This window comes from Camelus ferus, chromosome 7 (genome assembly GCF_009834535.1).
Source record: "Camelus ferus isolate YT-003-E chromosome 7, BCGSAC_Cfer_1.0, whole genome shotgun sequence".
NCBI lineage: Eukaryota > Metazoa > Chordata > Mammalia > Artiodactyla > Camelidae > Camelus > Camelus ferus.
This window is the reverse complement of record NC_045702.1, coordinates 10,254,963-10,274,037: the sequence shown is the minus strand read 5'-3', so window position 1 is coordinate 10,274,037 and position 19,075 is coordinate 10,254,963. Positions and strand designations below refer to the sequence as shown.

Genomic DNA, 19,075 nt, shown 5'->3' with positions numbered 1-19,075 from the left:
CTGAGTTTTCTAAATTGTTTTATTTTCAACTTACTTTGAAAAATTTCAAACTCACAGTAAAGTTTCAAGATTAGTACAACAAACATTCATATACATACACCCTTACCTAGATTAGTCAACTGTTAACATTTGCCACATATGTTCTCATTTTCTCTTGCTCTCTATGTGTGTATATATGCCCCACTCATACTTTTTCTGTGGAACTATCCGGGACTAAATTGTAGACATCTTCACCCCTAAATATTTGAGTTCATTTCACCTATGAATAAGAACAGTCACTTAAATAACCACTATATATTCAATTTAAGAAATTTAACATATATGCACTAATCTTTTTTTAGTCATTTTCCCCACTAATCTGAAATTCAACCCATGATCACTGTCTTTTTAGTCTGGAATAGTTCCTCAGCCTCTCTTTGCTTTTTTTTGTTTTTTTTTTTTTGTTTTGTTTTTTTAAATGACACTGATATTTTCAAAGAGTACAGAACAGTTATGTTGTAGAATGTGTTAAATTGGGGTGTCTGATTGCTTCCTCACAATCAGATTCAGTTTATGCAGTTCTGGCAAGGATACTACGTAAGTGATGCTGTGTCCTTCCTAATGCATCATCTTAGGAGGCACATGGTATGAGTGTGCCCTAATACTGAAGATGTTAACTTTGATCATCTGGTTAAGCTGGTGTACGCCAGGTTTCTCCAGTGTAAATGTGTTCTTTTCTATCTTTGCAATTAATAGAATATTGATGAGAAGATAGTCCAAAGCTGTGGAAGATAGTCCTTTTCTCTAAAAGATCTGCACTCAATGATTTTAGCATTAACTGATGATTCTTGTTAAAACAATTATTATTTATGTGATGCTGATTTTCTAACTCTACAATTACTTCTAGATTTATTGGATGACATTAATTGTAAAGAAGAGCTTTTCCTTTTCCTCCCTTCATTTTATTTCTGTTTGTGTTAGTATGTATTCATGAATCCTTTTCTTGTTTCAAAAGGTTATATTCATTCCTGTCATTCATTTTAATACTCACATGGTGTCCCAGATTTGAGGGCTCTTTTGAGCTGGCTTCTATGTCTTTTTGAAATGTCCCCATTACTTTTTGAGTACTTCCTTCCTTTCTGGCACAAGTAAGATATCCAAGCTCATCTTTACACAACTCTGGAATCAGCCATTTTCCCCAGGAGCCCTAATTCCTTTCAGTGGTGAACAATATTTAGAAACCAAGATCAGTTGTGCTAATTGCCAGAGGTGGTGGTGTTTCTAGGCCTATACATATATGTATGCATATTATATACAAAATAAAATAATTAGTCTATGCTTTTATTGCTAATTCAATTTTTTAAAGAAACTCACAGGATTCTTCCTCTCTCTATCCCATTCCTTATTCATATCTCCTTTCTCCTACTAGGAAAACCAACTCCCAGCAATCTCATATTAATTCATTTGCTCAACCTAAAATACACACAAAACAAGTTCTAGAATTACTATACCCAAACCACTACCAACAAAACTCAAGATTTCCTTGCTTTTATGGTCATTAGAGTATATTTCACTGAGAACATATAGTCTAAGCTGTGCTTAAAGAGGTTTAATTCTCCTTTTCCTCCTACTATGTGAGCATGTTACTAATTTGATAAACATGTTTGTTTCTGTTTGTATTCAACTTTAGAGCTTTTCCCTTGTCTTATTTTATTTGTAAAAATGTCACGGTACATTATATTTTTAAGATAAAATATGGATTCTGTGATAGTACTCTATGAAAATAATTTCTTCATGAGATCAAATGATTTAGGAGGGAAGGAAACAAACACAGAATCCCTACTACTCACTAGGTTTTTTATGTGTATGACCACATTTCACTGTCACAGAGAACAACGAAGCAATTATCACAAACTCTAATTTAATGAGACAACTTAGAGAGATTCAGTAATTTAATAAGGTATCACAGTGAGTGAAGGAAGAGAATGGAGTGTGAGCCCATGTCTGTCTGACTCCAAAGGCCATTTATTTATTCTCATTAACTAATATTCATTGAGTGCTTATTAAATTGTATACAATGTGCTAAGTTCATTTAACCCTCAAGAAAACATCTATTTTTATTCACCATTTACCAATGAGGAACTTGAAATTTATACTATCCTTAGATGAATAGTTAAATTATGGTAGATCCTTACTATGAAATACTGTGTATCATTTAAGAATACAATAAATCTAGTACAGTTTCATGCAAACATCTCTAAGCCACATCATTAAATTTTAAAAAGTTATGTGGAGAATACATGTTTTTATACTACATAATGAATAAAACCAGAGCACACAAAAACATACATCTGAGCATGTGCATATATACAGTCTATCCTCATTATTCAGATTCTGTATGTATGCATTTGCCCACTCACTAAAATCTGTAACTTCAAAATCAGTATCTGTGGCACTTTTGTGGTCACTCAAATACATGCACAGAGTGGCAAAAAACTTGAGTCACCACATGCATATGTTCTCAACTGAGGTCAAACTAGGTAATGCTCTGCCTTCTTGTTTCAGCTCTCATACCAGAAACAAGCATCCTTTTCACAGTCTATTTGGTGTCATGTTCTTCACATCTTGTGCTTTTTGTTGGTGACTTCACTGCTTTAAATGACCCCCAAGTATAGTGCTGAAGTGCTGGCTAGTGTTCCTAAGTGCAAGAAGGTTGTGATGTCCCTTATGAAGAAAATACACGTGTTAGATAAGCTTTGTTCAGGAATGAGTTACAGGGCTGTTGGTTGTGAGTTCAATGTTGATGAATCAACAATATATAAATAAGGTGTCTTTCCACTTATATGTTGATCGGTTGACAAAAAGGCTGTGACAAGAGTCTCACAGGAATCTAATTCTGTATCTTCATAGGAGCTATGGGTCAGTATTTACCAACTTAGTGTTACAGGTGACTATACGGAATATTACTGTGAATAATGAGAGTCAACTGAATCTGTATGTCTGTGTGCATGGTTGTGTGTGTGTGTGTGTGTGTGTGTGTAAAGATCTTCCAGATGAGTGGTTACACTTGAGGGAAAGGGACAGAGATTGAGGGAAGTTATTCAAAGAGAATCTTAAACTTTATCTATTGTCAGTGTTTTTAAAAATATACATTAAAAATGGGTGGGGCTCCAGGAAACTCATCAACAGCAACATGACTACTTAAATGATAGAGCTAGGACAAAGAAGGTCATACTGATTCTAAACCTCATGTTCCTAATCACTGTTTCCCTCACTTCATTTTCAACATACAGCTGAACGAGGAACTTGTCACTCAGTAATGCAAACTGGTGAAGCTCCATGACAGGTAGTATAGTTAGTGATTAAGAGAATGAGCTCTGAAGCCATACTACTAAGCTGTGAATCTTGGTTTTGTTACTCACATAGCACTGTTCCTGGGCAAATTACTTTAGCCTCTCTGCATTCCAGTTTCTTCATATATAAAAGGTCATACTAGTGCTACTCCATAGGGTTACTATGGAGATTAAATGAGTTATAACATGTAGTGTTTAGAATAGTACCTGGCCCCTCAGTGAGTGCTCAATAAATATTAGCTATCACTTTATCACTACTACTATGACTAAAGACAATGACTGTTCTAAAAGAAAGTGACCTATTAGGAATATACTTTTAAGTTAACATCCTACACAGATTAGGTAGCTTTTCCTATTTATGGTAAAGAAGAAATAGCAAGAATTCTCATTTTCTTCCTAGACAGAAGTTTCTTTGTTTATTTCTAAAATAAACTCTATTACATAAAAAACACCTGTAAACATGTGACCTACAGACAGGAGTTTGAAGAAAGTATCTTGCTGAAATCTAAGTTTGGCAGATTAAGCAAAAGAATAAAAGCTAAAAGGGGACAGTGAATGATGTGAAATTCGTAAGGCTCCTCATTCACAAATGTCAACACAGTACCAAAGAGCACTGAACTTTAGACTTAAAATATTTTAAACATTTGTCTGAATTTATACTTGCACATCACACTGGACTATAAAACTTCTAAGGAGAGGTGTGAAGATCAAAAAAGGCATTATGTTTCTACAGACCAGATTTTCCCTGTCACATACCTTGCTGAAAATGTCCTCTTAAAATTAGCAAAATGTCTGAGTTCAAGTTAAAAAGTGCTGACAACCACCAGAAGCTCTAGGCTAAACATCCCCAAAGGTTATTTTTCTCTAAAGTCAGTCATTTTTCAAAACTAAGATGATATCAGCTGTTTATAAATCAGTTTCCATCTTTCTAATTCTTTAAATTACATATAACATTAGTAAATAATTTTATTCAATTTTACAAGATTAAGATAAACTGGGTTAATCCCAAAGGGCGTCCGAAAGTTTGGCTGAAGCAATTTTTTGGAATGAATAATTTATAAAATGAAATATTCAGTTATCTGTACATGAAGGGTGTATACATCTATACATAAAGTAACCTATTAGATTTCAGGGTGGGGTGGGTGTATAGCTCAATGGTAGAGCATATGCTTTTGGCATGTATGAGGTCCCAGTAGCTCCAACAAAAAAGAAAAAAAGATTAAAAAAAATAACCTATTAGATTTCAATTCTAAATGAAGTAAAGATAAAACAATCAGAAAATGAATGAGAATAAGATCCAGGTACTCTAAACAGGCATGAAACCTTGTGAAAAGTACTTTTTGCTTGTAAGTAATATATCAAATTTTTCCTTATAAAAAGAGTAATCAACCTGAATTTGTTCATTATCCAAATTCACCAAAGTTAGAAAGAAGATTACATTTTAAGGCAAGTAGTAACAGTAGTACCCTGTTGAACGGAGCACTTACTGAGGATTTTATTTTGCTGTCTTTCATAATTATTTAATTTTCTCAACAACTTGAGGTAAGTACTCTCATTACCTCCATTTTATAGGTGAGGAAGTAAATGATTAGAAAGGTGACTTGTTCTAAATCACTTTTAAAACTGGCAAGTAGCAGAGCTAGTATATGAACCTGGATTCTGATTCTTAACCACTATATTACACTCATCTCTTAATTACTAAACAAACTGCCTCTCTTTAGACAAGGCAGGAAACAAAATCCCACAGAAATTTTTCCCTTTTTATATTTTTTCTATTGTGTTTGTACTGATCTCAGTGTATCTGAGGTTTGTTTAGAATCCAAGTAAAACAAACTGTTCCTGAAAAATATATTACTAATAGTGAATAGGGCAAAAAAAGAAAGGAATTAAACTAAAGGTAAACTATTTGCTGACACCAGTCTAACATATTTAAATGACTGCCAAGAAATTCTTGTTCTAAAGCCTAAATATAAGTCAGCCAGAGACATTTTAGTCCTGTTCACCAATAAAATAGAAACAATGGCTCTGGATTGCAGTATCCACACACCTATCAAGGCACACAGTCATTCAAATGAATGTCTATGTGCAAGTTCCCAATTCATGTATCACTAAGTCTCTGTTTCAAATGGACAAAATTCAAAATGGTATGAACTTTCTAAAATAATTCTTATACCTAGATTCTCAACCTCAGGGTTGAGATTTTTAACAACCTGAAAATATTTTTTAAAAGCCTTTGAGTTTATGGAATAGTGGTAAACAATTATGTAAATTTTTAGGAGAACCTATCAGAGTTTTGTTTTATAGCACTCCACTCAGTCCTGCCCTGTGGAATCCTACACATTCTGGAATTAGAACTCAGGACTGGAGTTGCCTTGATCACTAGAGACATCTCAGTTACTTACTTACTACAGAAAAAGAAAGGGCAAGACCCCAAGAAACACTGCTAGTCTTTCCCATACCAGTGAAAAACACCAGAATTATATATCTGTTATTTTTCCTTTCAGGTATGCTTCACCTTTAAGAGACAAAAGGACAAACAATGAAAAAAATTAAACCGATATTCCAAAGTGTTATTTTATTTCAAAGATATAAGTATTACATTACATATGCTGGAAAATTTCAATACTGTTGCTCAGCTCCAAGGCAAGTAACAGTCCCAGCATTAATAAGATTAATAAGCAGTCACTATGTAACTGCATTTTATAAGGACAAGAGGAAAGCTGTAAATTCCCAAACTTCTGACTAAAGCTCCATATTCTGGAACTTCTACAGACTCCCTACTTTATTACAGTCTAGTTTAACTATTTTAATAATTCATTAATACTAAATGAGAGTACTACTAAGTGAACACTGATGCCCATATCTGGAATGTCTGAGTAACAGTTGAACAATTGATATCAACATACAAAAATTACCATCTTCAGGAAAGAGATAATTCATTTCTCTGCTCCCAAACATTCATTTCATTGCCCACCCCACCACCATTCTGTTGACACCACACAATTCCACAAAGAACAAACTAAGAGGAAAACAGTTCAACCAACAAGTGTTATCTCATGGTAAGTGTGTATCAGTAATACAGCTTGCATTACAATGCTATACAATTTTATTAACTTTGATCAGGCTCCTATTGCCATCAGTTTGCATAGTAACCCAGCAATTGGTGTAACGGGAACTGCAAACTGACTCAAACTGGTGACTGATGCTTGGAAAATAACCCTGTAGCAGGTTATCAGAAATTTTGCATTCTACCTTGAAACTTGCTTCATCTGTTTGGATGACATCTCATCTGATGTTTTATTTAAAAGAAATCAAAAGCCAACCTCCCGAATGCTAGGGCATATGGCCCAATAAACTACACAAGAATACTTACCTAGAGCTGTGAAATCTGAACCAGATTTGAACAGAGCTGAAGCTAGGAGCTGAAACTGTAAAAGAAAAATAGAAGCAAATTAGCTAGGTAAGCACATTGGAGAAAAATAATTTCTGTAATTTTGAACATTTATTAGCCACTGGATGTCTCTACATGTGTTGTGTAAGTTTATTCACCAGAAAGTGGCAAGAAGAACACAGTATCTAGATTAAAGAACATGCTGACTATTTTTCTGGACTACTATTACCATTTTCCAAAATACTAGACCAAGTCCCGGAATTATTTTATTTTAAAGATATATTAAAATACGTATTTATTAAGGAGTAACAGGTCAACTGAAATAAAAAATTTACTATCAACTGACCCAGCAATTCCACTCCTGAGTATACATCCAAAGAAAATGAAAACACTAATTTGAAAGATACATGCACCTCAATAGTCTCAGCAGCATTATTTATAAAGCTTGATATGGAAGCAAACTAAGTGTCTATCAACAGATGAATGGATAAAGATGTGGTGTATATATATATATATATATAATGGGATACTATTTAGCCATAAAAAATGATGGAATTCTGCCATTTGCAACAAATGGATCAATCTGGAGGGTATTAAGCTTAGTGAAGTCAGACAGAGAAAGAAAAACACTGCATGCTATCATTTACAAGTGGGACCTAAAAAATAAACAAAAGAATGACTATAACAAAACAGAAACAGACTCACAGATACAGAGAACTAGGGGTTACCAGTGGGAAAGTGGAAGGGGGGAGGGGCAATATAAGGATAGGGGATTAAGAGGCACCAATTATAAAATAAACAAGTTACAAGGATACATTGTACAGTACAGGGAATTTAGCCAATATTTTATAATAACTTTAAATAAAGTATAACCTATAAAAATACTGAATCACTATGCTGTACATCTGAAACTAATATATTATAAATCAACTATACTTCAATTAAAAAAAAAAAGAAAAATAAAATAACTCATTTAGGCCTCTATCATGTACAGACTGGTGCCCTGTAAACAGTTACTGAACTTTTAGTAGATATGCATTCTCACTTCAAAAATAAGTATATGCTACTGTAAGATACCTGACATCTCTGCTGTACAAATCAAACTCTGAGGAAAAAGCATGGTTATTACATATAAGTCATTTCTAAATTACAACTTAGATTGGTATTCCACATGTACATGTCATGTATAATTATACTATTATATAATTATAAGGGCTTACCTTCATCACACTGAAAAAAATGTAATAAATGTTGATTAGATTCCCACGCTAGCCAGTTAGTTTAAGTTAGACAATGTAAATGAACAATAACAAAATAAAACAGGACAAAACTATTGCATTGCTGGTACTTAACAAATTGGTAAAAATATAAAAATTTAGGAGAACTATTTATATTTATCTTGAACGAGGATTCTGGAAAACAGGCAAGTTAAAGGAAGGAATAAGAATAGACAAAAGACTGTATAGCACAGGGAACGATGTTCAATATCTTGTAATAACCTTTAATGAAAAAGAACATGAAAATGAAAAACGTATGTATACGCATGACTGGGACACTGTGCTGTACACCAGAAACTGACACATTGTAACTGACAATACTTCAATTAAAAAAAAAAAAAAACAAATGAACAGAATCTCAGTGGAATTACTTGGCATTTTGCAAGGCTTGAGCGGTTGATACCACTGATTTCTCAGGATTTATTTTACACCTATGCTTGTAGTGTTTAAAATTTCAGGTATAAATCACCTGACTAATGATCCTTTGAATGTCAGAAACTGGACCAATATCAGTTAGAAGTAACTAAGTAAGAGTTAGAAAAAAAGGAAATGAAAGGAAGAGTTAAAAACATAATGGAAGTTCTTCATACATTCTGTATCAGTCTTCTGTCAGATATATCTACTGCAAATATTATTTAATCTGTGGCTTGCCTATTTTTTTTACAATGTCTTTTAATGAGTAGAAATTTTTTGCTAAAGTCCAATTTGTTAAGTTTTTTCTTTTATGATATGTGTCTTTTGTGTCATGTCCAAGAAAGCTTTGCTTATTCTGAGGTTGTAAAGATAATCTGTTTTCTTCTTAAAGCTTTATTGTTCTGGGTTTTATATTTAGATCCATAATCCAGATTAAGTTAATTTTTATGTAAAGAGTGAGACAGAGGTTGACATATCCAGTTATTTAGCACCATTGTTAAAAAGACTTTCTTTTCCCCATTAGATTTGGCATTCTGGTCAAAAAAGCCGACTGATGGCACATATGTGAGTCTATTTCTAAACTCTGTTCTGTTTTATTGATCTATTTGTATATTCTTAAGGCAGTACCACAGCACCTTGATTACTATGGCTTTATACAGAGTCCTGAAATCAGGTAATAAGTATGAAAACTCCAACTTTTTCTTTTTTCAAGATTGTTCTGGGTAGTCCAGAGCCTTCTGCATTTCCACTAAATTTTAGAATTAGTTTATTTCCTCAACAACAACAAAGAATCTGAAACTGGCTAGGATATTAACAGGAACTGCATTAAATTAAAAACCAATTTAAGGGGAAGGGGCATTTAAACAATTTTTAGTCTTTTAATTCATAAATGTGATTTATCTCTCCATTTATTTAGGTACTGTTTAATTTATTTCAATATACTTATTACTGCATATTTGATTATTTTTTGATAATATAAAGAAGTTTCAAAATTTCATTTTCTAAGTGTTCATTGCTAGTATAAAAATAATTGCTTTTTTACCCTATTGACTTTGTATTCTGCAACCTTGTTAAGTTCAATTATCTTAGTAATATTGTTTCATACACTGCATGGGATTTTCTATGTACACAATAATGTCATCTAAAGACACAAACAATTTTACTTCCTCTCTTCAAATTTATATGCTGTTTATTTCTTTTTCTTACCTTACTGCACTAGCTAGAACTTCTGGCACAATGCTGAACAGAGGTGTTGACAGCAGGTACCCTTTCCTTGTCATAATCTTAGGGAAAGAGTTTAATGTTTTACAGTTAAGTATGGTACTAGTTGTATGTTTTTCATAATGTCCTTTATGAAATTTCTTTATTTTTGCTTTAAGAATTTTTATCACGGGGGGAGGGTGTAGATCAGTGGTAGAGCACATACTTAGCATGCACGAGGTCCTGGGTTCAATCCCCAGTATCTCCATTAAAATAAATAAGTAAATAGATAAAGCTAAATACCTCCCCCGACCAAAACCAAAATAATAAATAAATAAAATTAAAAATACTATTTAAAAAAAAAAAGAATTTTTATCATGAATGGATATTACATCCTGCCACAAGCTTTTCATTACTTATTGAGATGATCTGTGATTTTTTTCCTTCATTCTGTCAATGTGGTGAATTATACTGATTTTCAAATGTTAAAGCAAACTTGTACTCCTAGGATAAACCCTCTCTTGGCCACTGTGCATTAATTAACCTTTTTATATATTGCTGGATTCAATTAGCTAAAATTTTCTTAAGAATTTCGTATCTGCATTCATGAGGCGTATTGGCCTATAATTTTTTTGCCTGTAATGTCTTTTTTGGGTTACTATATCAGAGTCAAGCTGTTTCATAAAAGGATTTAGAAAGTGTTCTATCTTCCTCTGATTTCTAAGAATCTATACAGAATTGGTATTTTATTTTCTTCCTTAAAGGGTTGACAGAATTTCCTGAAATAGCCATCCAGGCCTAAGAGTTTTCTTTGAAAGTTTTCCATCAAAAATTCAATCCCTGTCTGTAATTGATATGCAGTTTCTTAAGATTTCCAAATTCCTCTTGTGTCAGTTTTGGTACATTGCATCTTTCAAGAAATTTTTCCATTTTATCAAGTTTCTGAATTTGTTGACAAAATTGCTCATATCTTTGTGGTACCCTTTTAATGTATGTAGGGTCTGTAATTATTTTCCCTTTTCATTTGTGATATTGATAGTTTATGTTTTTTTAAGTCTTGCTAGAGGTTGACCAATTTTAGTCACCTTTTCAAAGAATTAACTTTTCACATTTTATATTTTTTTCTATTGTTTCCTATTTCACGAATTCCTATCTTCTACTATTTAGGATTTATTTGTTCCTCTTTTCTAACTTCTAAGATGAAAGATAAACTTTATTGGCTCTACATACAGAAGGATGGGGAGAAAACAATTGAATTTTAACAATCTAATTAAGTAAATAGCACTGATATGTACCAATCTAGAATTTTAACAGTTACTAAGTGATAGCACACAATCTGAATAAAATCAGACCTCTTCCCCAAACTTTAGACTTGAATATCCAACTATCACCTCAACACCTCAAGTTGGCGTTTCACAGGCATCTAAAACTAAACATATGCACAGCTAAACTCCTAATTCCAGTCAGGAGTCCCCACCTTCTCATTTCAGTTGATGGTAACTTCATCCTTCTAGTTTTTCAGGCTCAAAACTTTGGAGTCATTTCTTTCAAACCATTCATCCAATCTGTCATAAAATTCTATTCTACCTTTAAAATATATTGAGAATCTGATCTGTTTTACTTCTCATCATTTCTACTGCTACTACTTTGGGCTGAACGACAATCCCTCTTGCTTAGATTTCTACAACCTCCCTCATAGGTCTTTCTGCCTCCATCCTTGCTCCCTAGTCTATTCTCAATACAGTACTCAGAGTGATCTAAAATATATTGCAGATCATATCACTCCTCCGCATGCACAATATCCTGTATCAGCTCCTATTCAGTCAGAGTAAAGCCCAAAGTCCTAACAATGCTTATGAAGTCATTAACAATTTGTTCTGTCAACACCTACACTTACCTCTCTAACCTCATCTCTGACTACTCTCATTCTCCTTACTCTCTACTCCAGCCACAGTGGCTTCTGTGCTCTTCTAAACAAAGTCAAATGCTCCCATCCTAGGGTCTCTATTCTAGCCCTCCCTTTGCTAGGGATTATCTTCTCCAAATTATCTACTTAGATCACTCTCTCAAATCCTTCAAGTCTTAGTGCAAATCAGATTTCTAAATGAGGTCTATTATGATTATCCTATTTAATACTGTAACTGCCTGATTCTTACCCCTTATATTTCTTTATTCTTAATTTTCCTATAATTTAATTAATTCTAACATACTATATACTTTGCTTTTTAATTTTCCTATAATACTTATCAAATGCTAATGTACTACATAATTTGCTCATTTAATATGCTTATTGTTTCCACCCACTAGTACATAAGTATTTCCTGAGCAGGTATCTTCATTTAGTTCACTAATGTATCTCTCGCACCTAGAAGAATGCCTGGCATATTGTAGGGACTCAACACACGTCTGTTAAATAAATGACACCAGTACTATGGAAGCTCAGCAGAAAGAGAATTAATATAAAATGTGTAATACTGGCTGAAAACTTGTTTTTCTTGTTCTTTCTTTATTACAGAATCCACTTTGAAAATGGTAGAATTGGTTTAGGCATCCTCTTCCTGGCCCTTTTCTAGGAAAAAATATCATTTTCACAAGCTTTATTATAGGCTTATCACCAATTTAGAACCCATGTTCTGGAGACTGGAGGAAAGCAAAGAATTATTTGGCATATAGCTGATAGTCCACAATCATGTCCCCACTAACAGGGATAATGATAAAGATCATGATAACCACTCCCCTAAAAAAGAGGAGGAAAGTCTAAAAGCCACTTTAAGTTGCTGATAAAAATCATTGAATATAATTAAAATTTTGTAAAACATACATAGAGAATAAATAACAAGCCACTACAGAAAATAAGTATCAGTAAGACCTTTCTTGATAAGTGGAATGATTTCTTATAAGGAAAGCAAAGGCCTATATGTCTCATTAACAAATACTATAAGTAGATATATATACTAGAACTGTCACCAACAGATTTCTTTCCCAAAACAAAAGTGGTTCACACATTTTAAAACAAAATAAAAATCTTAAAGACCAGTAATTCTCAATTTTAGGTGTGTTTTCAGTTTTCTGTTATAAAAGAGCAGACAGAGAAGAATCTTAGAGTGACAATATTGTTTTGAAAAAGTTCTAAAGTGATTCTGATGTTGACATACACACACACAACATCATTTTTATTAACTTCTACTGAGGCTAAACAACTCTTGATATATTAAAGCTTTTAAGAAATGGAATGGAAGTCTGTGACATGTAAAATCATAAATTGATACTATTTAGAAAAGAGAAAATGAGAAAGTCACTACCAAAATTCTTCAAATGACTGAACTTGAGATACCTCTCTGCCCTGGTTTTTCCCATTAGCTTAGCTTTAAGAACAAACTGTCTGTTTTCTTTGGCCTATTTGCAGCTCACACAGCTGAAATTATTTACTCTGCAATACTTGTTTTGTTTTTAAAAAATAAGAGAAAAATGAGTGTTCTCCAATTACAGCAATTTTAGATAGACTATGGTGAAAACAAAAGAAAATCCATTTATAACTCTCAAACGCATAGTTTAACAAAATGAAAATTAATGGACTCTTCACAACTATGCTCAATTAATAAGCCATAACAGATTAAACCAAATATATTCTGCTACTTGGCAAACCTACGATAATTTTCCTTATTTTAGATAGTATCAAATTGACTGAAGACTCAATTCACGTCAAAAGACAATTAACTATCCCCTTTCAGGTGGTTTTCAAGTGTGTTCTGGTGATTCACTACCTAGTGAAGGATTGTAACCAATACTGAGTAAGAGAAACATGGCTTATTTTCATAGCAGGCAACTATGAAAGAGTATTTCTTTGTTTTGGTGCCAAGGACATGCAGGCTCTATTGCTTGAATGTAAAATGAACCTAGTGCCTGAAAGTCATTCAAAAATCTGAAACCTGTGTCAATGCTGAACAGAGAAAAACACTGCTTGAAGTTGCTATCACAAAGTCGAAGCAAAGCAACAGCTAACAGGGAAATAGATGTAAGGAATAGAACTACATATAATCACCAGTTCTGAGACTGTAAGGTAAAATGGATTGCAGTTCAGATGTTGCTAGATGAACTATGAACAAGAATAGTTGGCAAAAGGAAAAAATGACAAAAGGAATCTCAGAAGTTAGTAGGAAGAGAGGCTGTAAGACCATAAAACTCACTGCAGGTGTATTTACACACTGTGGCTAAGCAAATATGCCCTGGGAATATTAAATCTTCATTAACAGTTGCTTCCATCCCATGTTATGTAACAACAACAACAAACCCTGAAAAATAATGATTGATTACTAATTTCTCAAGCTTAGGGACTACTGATGAATAAAGTTAGCAGCCTATGGTCAAACCATACCACTGCAAAATTCATATAAACTAAGTTATCAAACCACCAAGGATTCTACTCCCACCAATCTCTCCTCACTTTCTCCTTACAAAAAAAGGAGTGTTCTTTCTTTTCTTTTAGGGGATTTTGGTGTATCGATAGAAAAAGTGTATGTAATCCTTAAGTAAAAAAAGCACAGTACTATGGAAGAAGTGAAAATTTCAATTTCCTTCCCAGTACAAAAACTAACATCTAAGTTAAAACTTTGTATCTAAGAATCCTTTTCTGAATGGATCATGGGTTCTTGTGAGACCTGAATCTTACAGAATTACATAGAAATATGTCCATTCAATTTTTATTTCATCTGCTCTGTACCATTTTTAAGATTTTAAGTGTTATACTTTCCTCATTCTCTTTTAAACACCCAACAGCAAAATCAACAAATGTAAGTTAGAAAGACATTGTAAAAAAAATGTTCAATTTCTGAAGTTTATTACCACATTTACCTCTTTTGTCTCTTCTGGGTCTGAATGATCCACAGTTATATAAAGATCGTTTTGTAAATATTTCAGAGCACTAAGGGGATCCATTTGGGCCTTTTCTTCAAACCTAGAAAATGTAAACAAGAATAATAATTGTCTGGAGTCATGAGAAAACATCAGAAATGTCTTTCAGACTTGGAGTGAAATACTGTGTCTGAGGAGATACCGTGGCTATCTAAAAAACCCTGTGTTTAAGAATCCATAAGTAAGAATACACATATATAGATAGTATACATGCAGAGCTCCCGGGGATGTAATGGCAATGCCTGTGGTGGTGTTAGAGACTGGATAAGAGCACTTCCCATCTTCCTGTTAAAACTATAAGCTAAGATTAAGTCAACTACAAAACATACTGAGTATGTCAAATATTTTACATAACAGAACTGCAAAAGAGCCAAATGTCTTTCATAAAAAAACAAGTAGACAGAATTAAAATACTTTCTTAGATTTGCATAATATACTTTCCACTGGAGGTACTTAACACTTTAGAAACCAAAATGAGTATGGTTTCTTCCAATGAGTATCACTTAACACTGATTAGCTATTTTAATGAGATTATTTTCCTGTTTCAGTCAGTAATAACAATAACAAAAACAACTGTAGCAGTCACTTATCATTTGTTATACGCTAGACACTGTATCAAGTATCTTACATATAACACTTCATTTACCCTCACAGTAACTCTAAGCTGACAAGTTTTATTATCATTTAAAAAAAAGCAATGAAGTTGGCCAAGATAAGACCTAGTAAGTGGGAGAAGCAGAATTAAACACAGGTCTCTCTGATTCCAAAGCTGAAAAGGAAACAAGTTTTCTTAAATTAAAAAAGTCTGCTTGGGATGATTTACCTATTTAAATAAAATAATTTCCTTTGTTATAGCATAATTACATATGGATTTATTTCTGATAAATTGGTATGCTTTTCAAAATATTATATAGAAAGAAAGAGAAGAAGGTATTTGATTTCATTTGGGAAAGGAAAATAGTGAAGAGCCTTTCACAATGGAGTTCAGCTGATGGCATCAATAATTTCCTATCTTTAGAACTAATCTCAGTGACAGGGTAACTGCAGGTGCAAAGACTAGCAAAAATTACAGTTTTCTTGTACCAGGTAGTACCCCTGATTGTCAGCCAACCTTACAATCCTCAGATGAGAGTCTCTTAGGTCATGTTATTCTACCATCACATCTACAATGGATTATATCAGAGTTTTGGCACCTGAGCCAAAAGCAATTGTCTCAAGCTTGATCAGCAATTTATAAAGTGGCCTGGCAGAATTCTTTCCAACAGAGATACTCTCTCTAGGGAATCCTCTCTAAGAAGATATTCCTTTAGAGAATCTGAATGTGAGATACAAATAAAAAGCATACAAACACAAAGACAGTAAGCAGAAGACATGAGATGGTAGATTTCTTCCTTTCCTATCCTTCTCTCCCTTCCTTCCTTCCTACCTAGCTACCTACTGAAGCCATGAGGGAAAGCAGAGTCAGGAAATAAGCAGTACAACAGGAGGAGAAGACAGAAGCAGAGAAAGGCTCGATTACAAGGAAAGCTACTACAGTAGCTCCAAGCTATCAGACTTGTTTCAGTACCCTAAACAATTCTCCATTATGCCTCACTGTTCAAGTGCTGAGGAAGTACCTTAATTCTCTGGATATTCTCATAATAAATTCTTTTTCACTGAGATATCCTAAGTATGTCTTTATCCTTCATAACCTGATAACTAACATACACCTACTCCTATTAAATAAGTCCAGCAAAGAGATCCATTTTCCTGGAAATTGTTTTCTCTTTTCGTTTTTCTAAGCTTTTTTTTGGCCTGCAAACACATTACTGGACCTGTGCCTGTGGTCTAGAATTACATTTCAGCCAACAATTCTGCCCTCTACCTAAAGGAATAGGTAATAATCTAATAATCCTGTTAGATTTTTCTCCTTTTGCCCATTTCTACCCACCAAATCATCAATAAGTTCGGAAACCTCAATGCTATAGGAAAAAACAATGGCATTTTATTTACTGCATATAGCACCATTAAGAACAAAGACACTCTCTTGGCATCCAGTATACTTCTCTCCTTCCAAATTTATACTTTAGGTAAACAGTAGCAAATTTGGTGTTTTGCCCTTGAAATTAAAAGCATGCCATAATATTTCAGATTCCCAAAAACTGTCATTTCACCTGCCCACTAATATATTTTTAAAGGAGAAAAACAACTGCCAAAGATCAAAAATAATAATACTTCTCAGAATAGCTTGGCTATGGGAAAATGAATAATTCTATTTACTTCCAGAAGGAATGAAAATTAACTTTCTGGAGGGCAACTTATAATCCATCAATTCTACTGTTATCCTACAGGATTTTTGGATAGGGGTGTATATAGAAGTACATAATAATATTAACTACAGTGTTATTTACAATAGCAAATAAATTGGAAATAGTCTAAATATTGTAAAAAAAAAAAGGATACTATTTACATAAATTACACAGAGCACAACACTATGCAGCCATTGTAATTGATTTGTACTTGCATTTATTAACACGGCAATATGTTTATAATACATCACTCACTAAATGAAATCAAATTCCAAGCAGGATAATCTCTATTTTTCAGGTAACAAACAAAAACTTATTTGTGTCCATATAGTTTGAAGGATATACACCAAAATATTGTTATTATTTCTAAGTGGTGGGATGAGGAATGATTCAATTCTTCTTGGTGGGGAGAGAGGCTTTTTTTTCTTTATTAATCATGCATTACTTTCCCAATTAAAAGTCGGAGGACGGGGGTGGGTATAGCTTAGTGGTAGAGTGCATGCTTAGCATGCACGAGGTCTTGGGTTCAATCCCCAGTACCTTCATTAAAAAAGTAACAATTAGAGCTTCCACTTAAGATGGCAGAGTGGTAGGAAGATGAGCTCACCTCTCCTCCCGACTACGATGAAACTACAACCGAATGCTGAACAACCATCGAGGAAAAGACTGGAACCTAGCAAAAAAAAGATCTTCTGCAACTGGAAACATAAAGAGGGAACCACAGCACGACGGTAGGAGGGGCATGCTCGTGATATAATTGGGCCCCATACTCCCTGGGTGGGCAACCCACAAGCTGAAGAACAGTTAAATCGCAGAGGTCCTCCCACAGGAGTGAGAGTTCTAAGCCCCATGTCAGGCTCCCCAGCCCAGGGTTCTGGCATTGGGAGGAGACCCCAGGACATCTGGTTTTGAAGGCTAGTGGGGCTTGGTGCCAGGAGCCCCCCAGGACTGGGGAAAACGGAGACTCCATTCGCTTGGGAAGTGTACGCGGAAACTTACGTGCACCAGGTCCAAGGACAGAGGCAGTGATTTCATAGGAACCTGCGCCAGGCCTGCCTGCCTTTTTTGGAGGGTCTCCTGGGGATGTACGGGAAGGCTATGGCTCACCCAGGGGACATAAAAGCTGATGGCCAACATTCCTGGAGTGTTAATCTACATGAGCTTTCCTGGAGGGCTGACATCTTGATTGGATCATTAGCATAAGACCTAGATCCACCCGACAGCCTGCAGGGAAGCCTCAGGCCAAACAACATACAGGGTGGGAACACAGCTACACTTCTCAGCAGACTTGCTAAGCCACAAAGGCCTCTAGACACGGCCTTACCCACCAGAGGTCCAGGACCAAGCTTCACCCAGCAGTGGGCAGGCACTGGCTCCTCCAGCCAGGAAACCTGCATAAGCCTCTAGTTCAGCCTCATCCACCAGGGGCAGATACTAGAAACAAGAAAACAACAATCCCAAAGCCTGTGGAAGGAATCCACAAAGACAGGCCATATTCTACACTGGGACTGGCTGGATCCTGACCCTTGGGTGACAAGAGGGGAGTGTACCACCAGGATGCATAGGACATCTCCCACAGAGGGCCACCTCTCCAAGGTCGGGAAACGTAACTAACTTACTTAAAAATAAGAACAAAAAGATAGACGATATAAGGCGGCAAAGGAGTATCTCCTAGGCCAAGGCACAAGATAAAATCCCAAAAGAAGAAATAAGTGATGAGGAGATAGGCAGTTTATCTCAGAAAGAGTTTAAAGTAATGATGGCCGAGATGTTCAGAGAACTCAAGAGGAGTACAGATGCATGAGCGAAGTCTTTAGCAAACAGTTGGAAAATACAAAGAATACCCAAACAGAGTTGAAGAATAAAATCACTTAAATGAAAAACACACTAGAAGAAACCAAGAATAGACTAAATGAGGCAGAAGAACGAATCAGTAAGCTAGAAGACAGATTAGTGGAAATCACTACTGCAGAACAGAAAAAAGAAAAAAGAATGAAAACAAAAGAGGATAATTTAACACAACTCTGGGACAACATGAAATGCACTAATATTTGCATTATAAGGGGTCCCAGAAAGAGAAGAGAGAGAGAAGGGACCTGAGAAAATTTTTCGAGAGATGATCACCGAAAACTTCCCCAACTTGGAAAAGGAAACAGTCACCCAAGTCCAGGAAGCTCAGACAGTACCACACAGGATTAACCCAAAGAGGAACACAGTCATCACATTGACAAAAATTAAGGATAGGTAGAAAATATTAAGATT

The 19,075-nt window shown here is 34.6% G+C and overlaps 1 protein-coding gene across 4 annotated transcripts in view; it reads right to left on the bottom strand.

Moving 5' to 3' along the window:
* The window catches only part of MKLN1 (muskelin 1), a 320,903-nt gene that overhangs the window by 10,240 nt on the left and 291,588 nt on the right, over positions 1-19,075 (bottom strand). For 2 of the 4 annotated variants that reach the window (XM_032483347.1, XM_032483349.1), the window contains 2 exons: positions 14,466-14,568; positions 6,706-6,760 (listed from right to left, as the gene is read on the bottom strand). In XM_032483347.1, the coding sequence (XP_032339238.1) occupies positions 6,706-6,760; positions 14,466-14,568 (158 nt within the window). Of the gene's footprint in view, positions 1-106; positions 260-1,030; positions 1,194-6,705; positions 6,761-14,465; positions 14,569-19,075 lie in introns of all 4 variants that reach the window. The other 2 variants (XR_004321256.1, XR_004321257.1) reach the window with 2 other exon arrangements.